This window comes from Oncorhynchus masou, chromosome 30, assembly GCF_036934945.1.
Source record: "Oncorhynchus masou masou isolate Uvic2021 chromosome 30, UVic_Omas_1.1, whole genome shotgun sequence".
NCBI lineage: Eukaryota > Metazoa > Chordata > Actinopteri > Salmoniformes > Salmonidae > Oncorhynchus > Oncorhynchus masou.
The window spans coordinates 42,490,681-42,510,422 of NC_088241.1; the positions used below are offsets into that span (position 1 = coordinate 42,490,681).

General features: G+C 45.7%; 1 protein-coding gene across 1 annotated transcript in view; it reads left to right on the plus strand.

The window, feature by feature from the left end:
* Positions 1-19,742, plus strand: part of LOC135522627 (zinc finger E-box-binding homeobox 1-like) — a 70,467-nt gene that overhangs the window by 32,375 nt on the left and 18,350 nt on the right. The window contains exon 2 of the mRNA XM_064949072.1: positions 10,912-11,067. Within this exon, the coding sequence (XP_064805144.1) occupies positions 10,912-11,067 (156 nt within the window). The remainder of the gene's footprint in view (positions 1-10,911; positions 11,068-19,742) is intronic.

Here is a 19,742-nt window from a genome sequence, read left to right on the forward strand (position 1 = left end):
CTGCCATACACACACATTCCCCCTGCCCGTGTACCGTAATCTACTGCCATACACACACATTCCTCCTGCCCGTGTACCGTAATCTACTGCCCTACACACACATTCCCCCTGCCCGCGTACCGTAATCTACTGCCATACACACACATTCCTCCTGCCCGCGTACCGTAATCTACTGCCCTACACACACATTCCCCCTGCCCGCGTACCGTAATGTACTGCCATGCACACACATTCCCCCTGCCTGTGTACTGTAATCTACTGCCATACACACACATTCCCCCTGCCCGCGTACCGTAATGTACTGCCATACACACACATTCCCCCTGCCCGTGTACCGTAATGTACTTCCATACACACACATTCCCCCTGCCCGCGTACCGTAATGTACTGCCATACACACACATTCCCCCTGCACGTGTACCGTAATGTACTTCCATACACACACATTCCCCCTGCCCGCGTACCGTAATGTACTGCCATAAACACACATTCCCCCTCCCCGCGTACTGTAATGTACTTCCATACACACACATTCCCCCTGCCCATGTACCGTAATGTACTGCCATAAACACACATTCCCCCTGCCCGCGTACCGTAATGTACTTCCATACACACACATTCCCCCTGCCCATGTACCGTAATATACTGCCATAAACACACATTCCCCCTCCCCGCGTACCGTAATCTACTGCCATACACACACATTCCCCCTGCCCACGTACCGTAATGTACTGCCATACACACACATTACCCTGCCCGCGTACCGTAATGTACTGCCATACACACACATTCCCCCTGCCCGCGTACCGTAATGTACTGCCATACACACAAATTCCCCCTGCCCGCGTACCGTAATGTACTGCCATACACACACATTCCCCCTGCCCGCGTACCGTAATGTACTGCCATACACACAAATTCCCCCTGCCCGCGTACCGTAATGTACTGCCATACACACACATTCCCCCTGCCCGCGTACCGTAATCTACTGCCATACACACACATTCCTCCTGCCCGTGTACCGTAATCTACCGCCCTACACACACATTCCCCCTGCCCGCGTACCGTAATGTACTGCCATACACACACATTCCCCCTGCCCATGTACCGTAATGTACTGCCATACACACACATTCTCCCACACGCGTAGCATGATGTACAGCACACACACTCACACTTCAACTCTAGCACTTACCGTAAGCACTATACAAAGTCAGTCAGACAGGCCCATTTGTCCAGCATTGTCCTAGAAAAACACACGTACACACACACACACACACACACACACACACACACACACACACACACACACACACACACACACACACACACACACACACACACACACACACACACAGAGAGAGAGCTCGCCCACCACCCACCCACACAGTTCATTCCACTCCCTTAGAAGGTACAGATGTAGGATATTAAGTTGAGCCAGTTTGCTACAGCAGGAAAATAATCTTTCAACAATATGAATTATTATATATGAATTATCATGTGGATTATAATGAATAGAGATTTTTGTAGGGGTTGATACATTTTTCTGAAGAGAAAATCAAGTCAAATTTCAGACTTATGAAGCGTTTTAAACCTCAAATACACTACAAGTTTAAGATGTCCTGCATTGCAGGAAAGTTCTCCTGCAACAGGCTGATCAAATCAAAGTCCAACATCTGTGTGAGCAGCTTATTAAGGTAAGCTGTTATTGCGGTGGCGAGGGCTGTCTCACCTCTACTGTAAACAGGCAGTATGTGTGTGAGTGTAAAGGTCTTGGCAGACAGGGGACATTACTGAGGAACGTGTCTGAGCTCTGAGCGGTGGGCTAGCCCAGCTAACCTCGCTCACACCAGTTCACCTTGCCTTATTTAGGAGTCCTGGAGAGTCGGTTGCGGACACGACCAGCTGAGAACAGAGACGGCGTCTGCTCGCCCGTGGCTCATTTTAATGTGGCGAGAGTTTGGCCAAGTGTTCTTCAGTGATGTCACGCGTTTAACCGTGAACACTTCCTCGAATCGTTTTCTCACGTCCTGTGACGTTATGTCTTTTGGTCTCGTCACCGATACGACAGGGACTTGTCTATCGGTGATCGGCCTCGGTTTCGTTAGCTGCTGCCTCTGTGGTATTGTGACAAGTCATTCATTTCCTGGAGTTATTGTGAAGCCGATCTGCTCCTCGGTCACATGGGCTCTACAGAACAATTACACCCATTAGCATCTGTGGCCTAGCTGTCGCGCCCTCCACGACTCTACCTGAAGGGAGACTGTGGGGAAGAGGATGTGACCTGTGGAGAGACTAATTAGCTTCGATGCTAAACCTGATTAGTGCCATCAAGATGACAAGAGCCTTTGTCTCCTCACTTCTCACGTGATGAATATGAAGGGCCCTCTCTCCCTCGGCAGTTCTTAGATTTGAATGATTAACTCCTTGATTTAAGGCCTCTTGGTGTCCGTGTTACTATCATGGCAACGTGGTGGTTATTCCTTCTAGGGCTAATTTTAAACTTAGAACAGTGATTCAGACTTGTATGATTCTTACTGTGTTGTGTTGTGTAGTCATGGAAAGAGACCTGATGCAGGATATGACTATACTCGGGCTATCTCCACTGAGTCTGGGGCTCTGATATGGCTGGGAGAGCCTACTTGTGGTGAAGTGGGTGAGTGTCAGGCTGGGAAGTAGTACCCTGAGAGCCTAGTGCCCTCTACAGCTGGTAGGAAGCTGTGCACTGGGTCACGGCTATACGAAGGTAGAGGCTGATCATGTATTATCCATGAATGGAACCAAACTAAGCATTTGCATTTGTTTTAGTCTCCCTCGGCTGTTGTGAACGTGAGAAAGACTGAAATCGAGGCTCGTGGTGGTGAATTTATTTTTACCAAGTGAAGTGAGAGGGTGCCTTTAAAAGCTAGATTTTGTTTTGTGACCCACACTGTGGAGATGACCTTCCTGGCTGGGCTTTAGGGGGAGTGTGTGTTATTGTTCTAAATAACAGGAACGTTGCCTCAGTCAAGTACAGGGTGTCTCACCTTGAGTCTGCATACTTGAGATTTTGAATGGCATGGCTTTGTTTTAGTTTGGTTAGTTTTTGTTGTTGTGGGTTCCGTGAGGAAAGCAAAGTACCTCACTCCGCAGCAGACTCTGTGACGGCGCTGGTCTATTCTTTAGAAGGGGATGCCTGTGGTTTTTTTCACCGTCCGTTGGCTGCGTGGCTGCGTGGCCTGTGTGAGATAAATTGTACCTCATTTTTGTACCTAATTTTGTGTGTGTGTGTGTGTGTGTGTGTGTGTGTGTGTGTGTGTGTGTGTGTGTGTGTGTGTGTGTGTGTGTGTGTGTGTGTGTGTGTGTGTGTGTGTGTGTGTGTGTGTGTGTGTGTGTGTGTGTGTGTGTGTGTGTGTGTGTGTGTGTGTGTGTGTGTGGTGTACCTCAGCAGAGGACCGTGTATCCTAGCAGGTTAAATTTAGAGGTGCACAATCACGTCTACAGCAGGATGTAACCTCTCCAATCACACACTTAACACTGCTCAGCGTCTCACACACACACACACACACACACACACACACACACACGCACACGCACACACACATCCTTCTGCCCCTGAACAGGCAGTTAACCCACTGTTCCTATGCCGTCATTGAAAATATTTGTTCTAAACTGACTTGCCTAGTTAAATAAAGGTACAAAACACACACACACACACACACACACACACACACACACACACACACACACACACACACACACACACACACACACACACACACAATTCTGTAACAAAGGGCTCTGAACGCAGCTCGGCTTAGTGTTCAGGATGAATGCAGAGGATTAATATAGAGAGAGAGAGACACGCACACACCCTCAGATCTGTCTCTTTAAGGCCCAAACACTGTGGAGGTTTGGTTTGACATTCCAGGCGTAGTTCAGACACCAAAGTATAGTATGTGTAGCGCTGCAGGTTGCTGCACTCATCCAAATACTTTTCTTACACAGTATTTTCCAATAGGAATCAAGTCCACTACTCCATTGGAGTATGTGTTGATGCGTGTATTGTTATAAATCCCAGCTGGTTCCTCCCCAGACTGTTCCTTCCTAAAGTCCTTTCTCCAGACTGGCCTCGGTGGGAAGGCCGACTGACTGTCCACCATAGAACATAACATCGAATCAGAATGTGTACGTCTGTTGAAGTGATCCTTCCACGACAGGGGTCGCAGGGGCTTGTGAGGGCGTCATTTAGAGCAGGGTGAGGTGATCCTTGTGAGGGAGTCAGTTAGAGCAGGGTGAGGTGATCCTTGTGAGGGAGTCAGTTAGAGCAGGGTGAGGTGATCCTTGTGAGGGAGTCAGTTAGAGCAGGGTGAGGTGATCCTTGTGAGGGCGTCAGTTAGAGCAGGGTAAGGTGATCCTTGTGAGGGCGTCAGTTAGAGCAGGGTGAGGTGATCCTTGTGAGGGCGTCAGTTAGAGCAGGGTAAGGTGATCCTTGTGAGGGAGTCAGTTAGAGCAGGGTAAGGTGATCCTTGTGAGGGCGTCAGTTAGAGCAGGGTGAGGTGATCCTTGTGAGGGCGTCAGTTAGAGCAGGGTAAGGTGATCCTTGTGAGGGAGTCAGTTAGAGCAGGGTGAGGTGATCCTTGTGAGGGCGTCAGTTAGAGCAGGGTAAGGTGATCCTTGTGAGGGCGTCAGTTAGAGCAGGGTGAGGTGATCCTTGTGAGGGCGTCAGTTAGAGCAGGGTGAGGTGATCCTTGTGAGGGAGTCAGTTAGAGCAGGGTGAGGTGATCCTTGTGAGGGCGTCAGTTAGAGCAGGGTGAGGTGATCCTTGTGAGGGCGTCAGTTAGAGCAGGGTGAGGTGATCCTTGTGAGGGCGTCAGTTAGAGCAGGGTGAGGTGATCCTTGTGAGGGCGTCAGTTAGAGCAGGGTGAGGTGATCCTTGTGAGGGAGTCAGTTAGAGCAGGGTGAGGTGATCCTTGTGAGGGAGTCAGTTAGAGCAGGGTAAGGTGATCCTTGTGAGGGCGTCAGTTAGAGCAGGGTGAGGTGATCCTTGTGAGGGAGTCAGTTAGAGCAGGGTGAGGTGATCCTTGTGAGGGCGTCAGTTAGAGCAGGGTGAGGTGATCCTTGTGAGGGCGTCAGTTAGAGCAGGGTGAGGTGATCCTTGTGAGGGAGTCAGTTAGAGCAGGGTGAGGTGATCCTTGTGAGGGAGTCAGTTAGAGCAGGGTGAGGTGATCCTTGTGAGGGAGTCAGTTAGAGCAGGGTGAGGTGATCCTTGTGAGGGCGTCAGTTAGAGCAGGGTGAGGTGATCCTTGTGAGGGAGTCAGTTAGAGCAGGGTGAGGTGATCCTTGTGAGGGCGTCAGTTAGAGCAGGGTGAGGTGATCCTTGTGAGGGCGTCAGTTAGAGCAGGGTGAGGTGATCCTTGTGAGGGCGTCAGTTAGAGCAGGGTGAGGTGATCCTTGTGAGGGCGTCAGTTAGAGCAGGGTGAGGTGATCCTTGTGAGGGCGTCAGTTAGAGCAGGGTGAGGTGATCCTTGTGAGGGCGTCAGTTAGAGCAGGGTGAGGTGATCCTTGTGAGGGCGTCAGTTAGAGCAGGGTGAGGTGATCCTTGTGAGGGCGTCAGTTAGAGCAGGGTGAGGTGATCCTTGTGAGGGCGTCAGTTAGCGCAGGGTGAGGTGATCCTTGTGAGGGCGTCAGTTAGAGCAGGGTGAGGTGATCCTTGTGAGGGCGTCAGTTAGAGCAGGGTGAGGTGATCCTTGTGAGGGCGTCAGTTAGAGCAGGGTGAGGTGATCCTTGTGAGGGCGTCAGTTAGAGCAGGGTGAGGTGATCCTTGTGAGGGCGTCAGTTAGAGCAGGGTGAGGTGATCCTTGTGAGGGCGTCAGTTAGAGCAGGGTGAGGTGATCCTTGTGAGGGCGTCAGTTAGAGCAGGGTGAGGTGATCCTTGTGAGGGCGTCAGTTAGAGCAGGGTGAGGTGATGCCCAAAGGATTGCCCCACCCCCATTTTTTACAGGCTTTTATTGACTCAGCTTGGCAGGTGTCACAACGGGGTATCTGAGTACCAGTGGGTATGATACAGTAGTTATGGGGCGTAGGCTGGGCAGGGCTGGCATCGGCGTGCTTTAAATAGGCACTTCCTAGGGATTCTGGGAAGAAAGGCTTTATCCGAGTTTTTTCGGCGGCGTCCAAATGGCGCCCCATTGCGTTATAGTGGACTACTATAGGGCTCTGGTCAAAATAAGTGCACTATATAGAGAAAAGGTTACGACAAAGGACACGCAATTAAGAAATGTTGATCTGATACCTGACTGGTGGTCAGTACAGCAGAAAGGCGCGTGGACGTTGTAAAGGCGTTGTGTAACTGTTGGTGAGTGTAGTCTAGTCAGTCAGAGCTTTACCGACACCAACTTGTTAGGTCTCTTCACCTCCTGCACTAAATACTTTGTGAGAAACACAGTTTTATGCATTGGACTTTAGGTCAACTGAATTGAACCTAACTTAACCTAAAGTTAGCCAAGTCTCTGTGGAACGGATTTCCAGCTGGTTCTGTAAGATACAGAGTAAAGGTGACTGTAAAAATACTTGGTCGCGATGGCAACACCCATCCGTAGCACGCGCTCCAGCAGGTGTATCTCACGGATCATCCCTAAAGCCAACACCTCATTTGGCCGCCTTTCGTTCCAGTACTCTGCTGCCTGTGACTGGAACGAATTGCAAAAATCCCTGAAGTTGGAGACTTTAATCTCCCTCACCAACTTCAAACATCTGCTATCTGAGCAGCTAACCGATCGCTGCAGCTGTACATAGTCTATTGGTAAATAGCCCACCCATTTTCACCTACCTCATCCCCATACTGTTTTTATTTATTTACTTTTCTGCTCTTTTGCACACCAATATCTCTACCTGTACATGACCATCTGATCATTTATCAATCCAGTGTTAATCTGCAAAATTGTAATTATTCGCCTACCTCCTCATGCCTTTTGCACACAATGTATATAGACTCCCCTTTTTTTCTACTGTGTTATTGACTTGTTAATTGTTTACTCCATGTGCAACTCTGTGTTGTCTGTTCACACTGCTAAGCTTTATCTTGGCCAGGTCGCAGTTGCAAATGAGAACTTGTTCTCAACTAGCCTACCTGGTTAAATAAAGGTGAAAAAAATAAAAAAAATAAAAAACTTTTCTTGGTGGTATTAAGTGAACTGTGGTAGAGCCTCAGATGGGTCATGTTGTCCGTTAGCATGCTAGTGCTAATGAACACAACTGTCTAAGCGTTCAGCAGATCAGGTGTCCGCGGAGCGGAGAGGAGGGTGAGGAGCTTCTGCTGTCTATTTGTTTTCCCTAGGTGTTACCTACCTACTGCTGTTAGAAACGTGCTCTAGGCTAGTATCACTGACCATTTGGCTCAGAGGAATTCACTTCCTGTTTAGCTGATGGTCAGTGTCTGCCTATCCCCATATAAGTATATGTTCCATCTTTTTACTCTGTCAGTTTTGAGGTGAAACTAACAAACATGGCTGCTGTGTCTTAGTGGGGTTTTCTCTTTTTTTTCTCACTACCAGCAACATCAAACTACTTTGTTTTGTGTTGACTTTCGGTCTGTCATTTGTCTGAGAAAAGTCGATACGTTCTCAGTGCTGCTCCTGTGTTTTTACTGCTGACTTTGGCGTCTGCACCTCCGTGACTCTGGCCCTAAACAGCCTCTTGGGGCTTTAAATGAGTGCCTTTTGTTTGAGATTGAAGAGTCACTCAGCGCTTCTGCTACTCCAGCCAGAGGGTCTATACATCACCTGACTAAGCCTGACAGGATGGGGAGAGGGAGAGAGGGAGGAAGGGGGGAGAGAGAGAGAGAGGAAGGGGGAGAGAGAGAGAGATTGAGAGAGAGAGAGAGAGAGAGAGAGAGATGGGGGCGAGGGAGAGAGAGAGATGGAGAGAGAGAGAGATGGGGGAGAGGGAGAGAGAGATGGGGAGAGAGAGAGAAAGAGATGGGGGAGGGAGAGAGGGAGGAGGGGGGAGAGAAAGAGAGAGAGATGGATAGAGAGAGAGAGAGAGATGGGGGAGAGGGAGAGAGAGAGATGGGGAGGGAGAGAGAGAGAAAGAGATGGGGGAGGGAGAGAGGGAGATGGGGAGGGAGAGAGAGAGATGGGGGAGGGAGGGAGAGAGAGATGGGGGAGGGAGAGAGAGATAATTAGAAGAGAGAGATGATAGGTAGAGAGAGCATTTGGCCAGTAACCGAAAGGTCGCTGGTTCGAATCCCCGAGCCGGCAAGGTGGAAAAACCTGCCGTTCTGTCCTTGAGCAAGGGAGTTAACCCGCAACAACAGCTGCTCTGATGCGCCGATGACATGGACGTCGATTAAGGCAGCCCTCCACACCTCTCTGATTCGGTTGGGTTGAATGCATTCAGTTTTACAACTGACTAGGTAATCCACCTTCTCTTTCCCTAGCTGTGGAATTCTGCAGATGCAGAGCCGTGTTGAACCTGGTCCATATATCAGCCCCCTCCTCTCTTCCTGAGTTGTGTGTGTCCCTATGGGGAGTTTCTGTGCATATCAACCAGGTGTACTCTATTCATAAACCTAACCTCCCCGTGATTCTCAGTCAGCTCTGCAGACTTATTCTTGTAGATTCTAACAGAAGATCATTCCCCAGCCACAGGTTGCCACGTCTCACAAAAACATAATTCCCCACTACTATGCCCTAGAGAGAAAGAGATGGGGGGGATCAGAGATACGGACGGACGAACAGAGATACGGAAGGGCGGACAGAGATACGGACGGGCGGACAGAGATACGGACGGACAGAGATACGGACGGACGAACAGAGATACGGACGGACGAACAGAGATACGGACGGACAGAGATACGGACAGACTAACAGAGATACGGACGGACGAACAGAGATACGGGCGGACGGACTAACAGAGATACGGACGGACGGACTAACAGAGATACGGACGGACGAACAGAGATACGGACGGACAGAGATACGGACGGACGGACAGAGATATGGACGGACGGACAGAGATACGGACAGGCGGACAGAGATACGGACAGAGATACAGACGGACGGACAGAGAGAGATACGGACAGAGAGAGATGCGGACGAAGAGAGATACGGACGAAGAGAGATACGGACAGAGAGAGATATGGACGAAGAGAGATACGGACGGAGAGATACAGATGGAGAGATACGGACAGAGAGAGATACGGACGGAGAGAGATACGGACAGAGATACAGACGGACGGACAGAGAGTGATACGGACAGAGATACGGACAGAGATAGATACGGACGGAGAGAGATAAGGACAGAGAGAGATAAGGACAGAGAGAGATAAGGACAGAGAGAGATACGGACAGAGATACAGACGGACGGACAGAGAGTGATATGGACAGAGATAGATACGGACGGAGATAGATACGGACAGAGAGAGATAAGGACAGAGAGAGATACGGACAGAGAGAGATACGGACAGAGAGAGATACGGACAGAGAGAGATACGGACAGAGAGAGATACTGACAGAGAGTGTGGTCTGGGGAGGTAGTGTGTGGTTTTGTGCAGTGTGTGTGTGATGTGGGTGCAGGTGTGTGACCTGCGTTTCAGCTCTGCAGCTTGAGCCCATTGCTGACTGGGCCCCTCTCAGTGGAGAATTGATTTGTCTTGAAAGAGGCACAGTGCTGTGAGCTGGGGAACAAATGGATGGAGAGGGGGAGCGAGAGAGAGCGAGACAGTCCCCACAGGTGGAATAGAGAGAGAGAGAGATAGAGAAACAGGTTCAAATGATGAGAGGCCGTATGAAGTGTAATTAGTCCCAGGTCCCAAGCTCAATAATACACAGATGCAAATACACATGCAAGCACACACACATCTGCTGCCGAGTGGCAGCATAATTTAATAATCACCTCTGTAGGCTGAGACTCTCCTAGCGCTCCAACCCTGCAGCACTAGAGGGTCACACACACACACGCACACCTCTGACAGTAATGATGAAGAGGGAAAGATGTACACATGGACGGGGAAGGGGAGAGTTCAAGGTTTACTATGGAGGCAGCCTTGGAACAGGTTATGTTAACTATAGGCTATCGGCTAGTAGGAAGCACATGAGGCCCCATATATGAACGTTCCCCTTTACTTTACATCCCTCTTATGGGCCTGAACAAGGACTTCATTACACATCTCCAACCCATACATATCACATTCATAAACAGTACATGTTCTCCTGCTGTATAATGTCAGCGTGCTAGGCTGGGCGAGCACGTCCCTGAGCATCCACAGGTAATTAGACTTGTCCGGCCTGCTACGAGACAGACACATTTCCCATACCTCTGTGTAAACTAACGCTGGAATGGAATGGAGGTCACTGGCTGTGTGGCACCTCCAGGAGAAAAAGACTGAGTTTAGAGAGGTGGTTTGAGAAAAGCCTTTCTGTTTCTTTGTGTCGAGAAGACATCATTTAGGTGTCCTCTGTTTCCTTGCTTGATTGTAACGAAGTGCTTTGGCATTAGCCTTTGTATGATTTGTTGGCCTGTTTTCTGATCAAATTTTTCTAAACTGCTGGCATGATTGACTATATTCCAAGATTGGAGACCGTTCTGCCATCTAATACAGCACCTTCCATCGTCCTTGTCGAAAATCGCGCCTCACTTCTTGCCACATGGAATGACGCCGGGAGACGGAGCAGGTACGGGGAGTCAAACATTTAATAAGGAACGAGACATGAACAGCGTCGGCAAACGAGTAACGCAAAAAACAAACAATTAATGCAGCTGTAGGGAACAGAGGAAGGAACGGACAAATATTGGGGAGTAAATAAACAGGTGATGGAATGAGTCCAGGTGAGTCCAATATCGCTGATGCGCGTGACGAGGGGGGGGGGGGGAGCGGGAGCAGACGTGACACTTCTATCATGGTAATCGCTGCTCTCTCTCTCTCTGCAGTAACCAACTACAGTAACGTGGTGAAGACCCCTGGCTCAGACTCAGATGATGAGGACAAGCTTCACATCGTGGAGGAGGACGGGAGTCTGGCAGACAGGGCAGACTGTGACAGTAACGTGCCCAGTGAAGATCACAACGGAGACCGCTCAGATGAAGGTTAGTTGATGCAGGTCGCACACACACACACAAGCACAAGCACACGCGCACACCCACACACACACAAAGATCTCTCTCTCTCTCTGTCTCCCTCTCCGTGCCTGTTTCTCTGTGTGCAACATTTGGTGACTGTCTGCTGTTCTAATGCAAGTCTTTAAAAACGAATTCTTCCTTGCACTGAACTCAGTAAAGATGGCGTCAGTTAAGAATTCACTGTCACAGAAAACTGTCATTTGCACAGTAATTTTACGAATGATCCACAGAAGAAAAAAAACTCTGAAACGTTTAACTGCACCGTACTGTAAATTATGGTGCATTGTGGGAAAATTGCTGTATTTCGAATGGTACTGTAATTCCATCCCAGCCTTGGAATAGGTTATGTTAACTGAAAACAGTGCCGTACCGTATCATTGGAGAGCCAAAAACCTTTGGAGCACTAGTGGGTGCATGGTATTGTTGTTTCTGGTTCATTCACGTATTTTGAGGTGTGCCTGGTAAGAGGCTATATTTCTTGCACCTGTTAGTGAGAAGGCTGCACCATTTTAACTCCTAGTGTTCCATCAATTTAAAAAGGAAAGGGGACAGATTAGAGTGGCAGCAAGTCTTAAACCTGCAATATGTAACTTTTTGGGTGACCCGACCAAATTAACATAGAAATGTGAGTTATAGATCTTTCATTCTCATTGAAAGCAAGCCTAAGAAGCGGTAGATCAGTTCTATGTGCGCTACTTTTATGCTTCCCGTTCTTAAGTTTCATTCTTGCATCTTTTACTTTCAGTTTTGTATACCTCGGCTTCAAATAGCTGAAAATACAATATTTTTGGTTATTGAAAAGATATTTCAAATCAAATTTTATTGGTCACATACACATGGTCAGCAGATGTTATTGCGAGTGTAGTGAAATGCTTCAAGGCGTTTAGATGGTACAATGATTTTCTACACATTTAGGCAAACTATCACAATTTTAGCAACTAGGAAATGGAAGAGCGATTTCTGCATATTGCACCTTTAAATGTTTGAACATTTTGCCATGTCCTTTTGGTCTGTTTTGTCCTGTAGTCACTGCCAGTTTGGAAGCCTTCTTTAAGGCCTCTATAAGTGCAAGTGATATAAGACACAAATATGAATTAATTTGCTGCAATGTGTAAACACTTTATCAAGTAGTCAACCTGCTTGCACCAATCCCTTGTAATTACAGTAAAATACTGTGAAATACAAACCCCTCCCCTCACTCATTCATTCATTAATATTTTAATTCCAATTACGTTAGCATTTACTTTTTTTTACAATATAACACAGTCAATTTTTACGGTAGTGTAAAATACTTTGATACCGTATTTGCAGTGCCTTCAGCAAGTATTCATACCACTAAACTTGTTCCACATTTTGTTGTGTTACAGCCTGAATTCAAAATGGATACCCCATAATGACAAAGTAAAAACATGTTTTTAGAAATGTAAGCAAATTTATTGAAAATGAAATACAGAAATATCTCATTTACATACATATACACACATGTTAGAATCACATTTGACTGTTTTTACAGCTGTCAGTCTTTCTGGGCAAGTCTTTTAAGAGCTTTGCACACCTGGATTGTACAATATTTACACATTATTCTTAAAAACATTATTCAAGCTCTGTCAAGTTGGTTGTTGATCATTGCTAGACAGCCATTTTCAAGTTTTGCCATAGATTTTCAAGCCGATTTAAGTTAAAGACTGTAACTAGGCCACTCAGGAACATTCAATGTTGTCTTGGTAAGCAACTCCAGTGTATATGTAGCCTTGTGTTTTAGGTTATTGTCCTGCTGAAAGGTGAATTTGTCTCCCAATGTCTAGGATTTTGCCTGTGCTTAGCTCTATTCCGTTTCCTTTTATGCTAATAAAAATCCCTAGTCCTTGTCGATGACAAGCATACCCATAGCACCATGCTTGAAAATATGAAGAGTGGTACTCAGTGATGTTGTGTTAGATTTGCCACAAGCATAGCGCTTTGTATTCAGGACATAAAGTTAATTTCTTTGTTATGTTTTTGCTTTATTGCGAACAGGAAGCATGTTTTGGAATATTTTTATTCTGTACAGGCTTCCTTCAATTCACTCTGTCATTTAGTTTAGTATTGTGGAGTAACTACAATGTTGTTGGTCCATCCTCAGTTCTCTCCTATCAAAGCCATTCTGTAACTGTTTTAAAGTCACCATTGGCCTCATGGTGAAATCCCTGAGCAGTTTTCTTCCTCTCCTGCAACTGAGTTATGAAGGACACCTGTATCTTTGTAGTGACTGGGTGTATTGATAACACCATCCAAAGTGTAATTAAACACTCTAAAAGTCTTAACCCATGGGGGGGGGGGGGGGGGGGGGGTGCATAAAAAAATACATAAAACAATTATTTGATAACATATTGAATTTGGCCTTCACTGTCATAGATCATCAAAATACATTGAATCACACATTCATAAAGGACCAAACGAACTTTAAAAAATGAATCAATCATAAAGGAATAAGGTTTTTCAGTGTCTGCCCAATATCTAGGAGATATACGAAAGCTCAGGAATTATTATAGTATTTTTGGACACGTATTTAACCCCTTATTTTTGTTGGCACAAAACTACCTCCATATTTCCATTCATTTGTATGGGTCCCCTTCAGACGTGTGGAGTAGAGAGAGAAGGTAGTCATCCAAAAATCATGTTAAACCCTATTATTGCACACAGAGTGAGTCCCTGCAACTTATTATGTGACTTGTTAAGCACATTTCTACTCCAGACCGTATTTAGGCTTGCCCATAACAAAGGGGGGATTGAATACTTATTGGCTCAAGATATTTCAGCTTTTCATTTTTTTAAATTAATTTGAACGCCATTATTTTGAACATAATTCCACTTTGACATTATGGGGTGTTGTGTGTAGGCCAGTGACACAAAATCTCAATTGAATCCATTTTAAATTCAGAATGTGGAAAGAGTCAAAGGGTGTGAATACTTTCTGAAGGCACTGGATGTTACAGTTGGTGCACTGTACGCCACTGAGCCTCCTCTGTCTCTGTCGAAATCATGGCAACCCCTTCACAGTGAACGTAATACCCTGACCGGGCTCTGCCTGTGCGGGACTGTGAGATAGTGAAAGACAATGGGTACTACAGGCTGCAGGGTTAACACTTAAGACAGGAAGCCTGGTATTTAAGCAGGACAATGCCACCAGGGCAGAGTCCTTCAACTTACTAAAATAGACCAGTGGCAAAAGGCCACGTTGAGAACTGTATGTTGCTAGTGGGCGTAAGAGGGCTGTAGCGGCTCTGTGACTGACCTGAGCACACACGCGCACAATCCTACATACAGACACACACCTACACACATGCACCGACACACTTATACGCACTCCGCTACACTTGCAAGTGACATCACTGCGGGGAGGGTCTGGTGTCAGGTCCCAGAGCACAGCAATGTGAGGTGTTAAAGGATGTTAACATTTCAACAGCCGCCCCAAGGCCATCTCGCAGGGAGCATTAGCTCATGGTGTGTGTGTGTGTGTGTGTGTGTGTGTGTGTGTGTGTGTGTGTGTGTGTGTGTGTGTGTGTGTGTGTGTGTGTGTGTGTGTGTGTGTGTGTGTGTGTGTGTGTGTGTGTGTGTGTGTGTGTGTGTGTGTGTGTGTGTGTGTGTGTGTGGTTCTAGGGCCTGTGCCAAGTGTGTAGTGTATATATAATGCAACTGGTTTATTTAATGGTGCATGTCGTTTACAGGGCTATTTAGTTTGGATTGTTGCTTATATGACACTGGTTCAGTTGGCTCGGTGTGTTAGCCAGTGGAATACGTGGGAGGGACTGATGTTGTGACAGAGTTGTGTTTATATGATTATGTAAACATACTTATAGAACAGTGTGTTCTTCGCAGGTTGACGTTTATTGTCATGAGTCTTGCCCTGGAGGCAGAACTCATCTGTTTCCGCTAGATGGGCCTGGTGCAAAGTCAAAATTGTCTATATCGTACAAATTCATGAAAACAAACATTTAATTTTTGGTCTTCATTTAAGGTTAGGATTAGGCATTATGGTTACCAGTGTGGTTAGGCTAGGATTAAGGTTAGGGTTAGGCATTATGGTTTCCAGTGTGGATAAGGCAAGGATTAAGGTTAGGGTTTTTGTATTACTTTGTGGCTGTACCGGCTAGTGACCACTCTGCAGAGCTTCCTCCAGTACATGAGTCATCTCAATAAATGCCAACCTACACGTTCTTCATTATATTTGGTTGGAAAGATGAGTTTGGTCATCAGTTTAGCTCTCAATACAAAACAGATTTGTGTATTATTTTATGTGGACTGCCTGTGATGCAAACAGTTTTGACGGTCTCAACAGCTCTCTCAGACCTGACTGAGCTACTCCCCAGACACATCACTCTCATCAACATAATCCATATCCACCCCTCTCCATCTGCTCGCTCCCTCTTAAAGGGAAAGTTTGGGAAGAATAATGTCATTGGTTTTGGCCAGGTCATGAGAACATTAAACACTTCAAAAGCATGAGTTATACTGAAACGGCCTAAACCCAAGAGAGCTGGCTTCTGGCCAGGTCCATGCCTGATCAGGCACTTTCCTTCTCCCTCCCTTATCTCTCTCCTTCTCTCCCTCTTAATTATCACTCTCTCTCTCTCTCTCTCTCTCTCTCTCCCTCTCTCTTTCTCTCTCTCTCTCTCTCTCTCTCTCTCTTCTCTCTCACTTCTCTCTCTTCTCCCTCCTCTCACTTTCTCAATTACAATTCCATTCAATTCAAATGACTTTATTGGCATGGGAAACATATGTTACATTGCCAAAGCAAGTGAAATAGAAAATAAACAAAAGTTAAATAAACAATATAAAATTAACAGTAAACATTACAGACAAAAGGTCCAAAGGAATAGAGACATTTCAAATGTCATATTATGGCTATTTACTGTGTTAAAACGATGTGCAAATAGTTAAAGTACAAAAGAGAAAATAAATAAACCTAAATATGGGTTATATTTACAATGTTGTTTGTTCTTCACTGGTTGCCTTTTTCTTGTGGCAAAAGGTCACAAATATTGCTGCTGAGATGGCACACAGCAGAAAACAATTGGATTTGTTTTCAAATTCTTTGCGGGTCTGTGTAATCTGAAGGGAATATGTGTCTCTAATATGGTCATACATTTGGCAGGAGGTTAGGAAGTGCAGCTCAGTTTCCACCTCATTTTGTGGGCAGTGTGCACATAGCCTGTCTTCTCTTGAGAGCCAGGTCTGCCTACGGCGGCCTCTCTCAATAGCAAGGCTATGCTCACTGTCTGTACATAGTCAAAGCTTTCCTTCATTTTTGGTCAGTCACAGTGGTCAGGTATTCTGCCGTTGTGTACTGTCTGTTTAGGGCCAAATAGAATTCTAGTTTGCTCTGTTTTTTTGTAGATTCCTTCCAATGTGTCAAGTAATTATCTTTTTGATTTCTCATGATTTGGTTGGGTCTAATTGTGTTGCTGTCCTGGTGCTCTGTTTGTGTTTGTTAACAGAGCCCCAGGACCAGCTTTCTTAGGGGACTCTTCTCCCTGTTCATCTCTCTGTAGGTGATGGCTTTGTTATGGAAGGTTTGGGAATCACTTCCTTTCAGGTGGTTGTAGATTTTAACAGCTCTTTTCTGGATTTTGATAATTTGCGGGTATCGGTCTAATTCTGCTCTACATGCATTATTTGTTGTTTTACGTTGTACACGGAGGAATTCTGCAGAATTCTGTATGTATGCAGAGTCTCAATTTGGTGTTTGTCCTAGTTTGTTAATTCATGGTTGGCCAGCGGACCACAGACTTCACAACCATGAAGGGCAATGGGTTCTATAACTGATTATTATTCTATAACTGAAGTATTTTTTGCCAGATCCTAATTGGTTTGTCAAATTTAATGTTCCTTTTTATGGCGTAGAAGGCCCATCTTGCATTGTCTTTCAGATCGTTCACAGCTTTGTAGAAGTTACCTGTGGTGCTGATGTTTAGGCCAAGGTATAGTTTTGTGTGTTCTAGGGAACCGTGTCTAGATGGAATTTGTATTTGTGGTCCTGGCAACTGGACATTTTTTTCGAACACAGTTATTTTTGTCTTACTGAGTTTTTTTGACAGGGCCCAGGTATGACAGAATCTGTGCAGAGGATCTAGGTGCTGCTGTAGGCCCCCCTTGGTTGGGGACAGAAGCACCAGATCATCAGCAAACAGTAGACATTTTCCTTAGTGCCCTCGCCAATTCGTGTGTATATATATATATATATATATATATATATATATATGCACAGTTGAAGTCGGACGTTTACATACACTTAGTTTGGAGTCATTAAAACTTGTTTTTCAACCACTCCACAAATCTCTTGTTTAACAAACTATAGTTTTGGCAAGTCAGTTAGGACATCTACTGTACTTTGTGCATGACACAAGTCATTTTTCCAACAGTTGTTTACAGACAGAATATTTCACTTATAATTCACTGTATCACAATTCCAGTGGGTCAGAAGTTTACATACACTAAGTTGACTGTGCCTTTAAACAGCTTGGAAAATTCCAGAAAATTATGTAATGGTTTTAGAAGCTTCAATTGGAGCTTTAGAAGCTTCAATTGGAGCTTTAGAAGCTCCAATTGAGTCAATTAGACGTGTACTTGTAGATGTATTTCAAAGCCTATTTTCAAACTCAGTGCCTTTTTGCTTGACATCATGGGAAAATTAAAAGAAATCAGCCAAGACCTCAGAAAAAAATGTAGATCTCCACAAGTCTGGTTCATCTTTGGGAGCAATTTACTAACGCCTGAAGGTACCACGTTCATCTGTACAAACAATAGTATGCAAGTATAAACACCATGGGACCACGCAGCCGGACCACGCAGTATTTGCTACCAAATACTAATTGAGTGTATGTAAACTTCTGAGCCACTGGGAATATGATGAAAGAAATAACAGCTGAAATAAATCATTCTCTCTGCTATTATTCTGACATTTCACATTCTTAAAATAAAGTGGTGATCCTAACTGACCTAAGGCAGGGAATCTTTACTAGGATTAAATGTCAGGAATTGTGAGAAACTGAGTTTAAATGTATTTGGCTAAGGTGTATGTAAACTTCCGACTTCGACTGTATATATATATATATATTTTTTTTTACCTTTATTTAACTAGGCAAGTCAGTTAAGAACAAATTCTTATTTTCAATGTCAGCCTAGGAACAGTGGGTTAACTGCCTTGTTCAGGGGCAGAACGACAGATTTTTACCTTGTCAGCTCGTTGAAGAGGGTGGGGCTCAAACTGCATCCCTGTCTCACCCCACGGCCCTGTGGAAGGAAATGTGTGTGTTTGTGTACGTGGATTTTATAAAGTCGTATGTTTATCCCCCAACACCGCTCAGTACATTGTTTTCACTGAGGAAATGTACGAGTCTTCTGTTTATGATAATCTCTCTTTCTCTTTCTCCCTTTCTCACACGCCAGCGCTAAGGGACCTAACTGATTACACATAATGCAAGTCTCAGCCCTCTTCCTTTAAAACAGTTTTCTGTACTGTAGGTCAGCGTAACCATTGAAAGCTGCAGCCACAATCCTTCCGCCACTCTGGTTGTCTGGCGCTCAAATGAAAGACTTGACGCCAGTTCTCTGACCAAGGAGAAACATACCGTAGGGGTGGTTTTCACTCTGCTGCGCTCCCTTGCTCCCTCCTTCCGTTTCCCCCTCTCTACCTGAATCATTCTTCCTGATTACATGGCATCACCGGCCCCTTGCTCGCTGTCATTACTCATTTAGTTCTAAATGAATATCCACTGTAGCACCGCCAAAGCCCTGCCAGTAAAACACTGCCTTAACCACCTCATTTAACAGCCTGGATGATTATTGTTACTGAGGACTGAGGAGGGGGAAGGAGGTATTGACTGACTGGCCATGTGGAACTATGCAGGGTTCTTTCCACTCTGTGATTACTGTGTTAATAGGCACGGCATGTATTTGCTACGGCATGGCATCTATAACTATATAATAAACCCCAGAGTTTGTCCTGCTCACGTCGCAGGATTCGATACACAGTATGGTGCCAATCACCTAATAGCTCTTCTGCAATGTCTCATGCGTTTCCTGTGAAGATGAGTCTCAGTAGTACATTAGAATGGGCCTTGACTCAGGATGAATACTACAGTAGGAGTCATAATACATTCCAGTAGGGCTTGTCATGAGTGGACCCTCAGTCATCAAGTTAAGACACCTTGGAAGAACAGGAAAGGAAAGGGAAACCCACGGTCAGAGAGGGCTGGGAAAGTTGTGTGGTAGATCCTAAATCACCCCAAACAGGTTAACGAAGGACTTCTAAGCCTTGAGACAATTGAGATGTGGATTGTGTATGTGTGAGAGGGTGAATGGGCAAAACAAATGATTGAAGTGTCTTTAAACGGGGTATGGTAGTAGGTGCCAGCGTGTCAAGAACTGCATCGCTGCTGGGTTTTTCACGCGTAACTGTTTCCCGTGTGTATCAAGAATGGTCCACCACCCAAAGGACATCCAGCCAACTCGACACAACTGCGGGAAGTATTAGAGTCAACACGGGCCAGCATCCCGGTGGAATGATTTCGACACCTTTTAGTCCATGCCCAGACGAATTGAGGCTGTTCTGAGGGCAAAAGGAAGTGCAACTCAATAATAGGAAGGTGTTCTTAATGTTT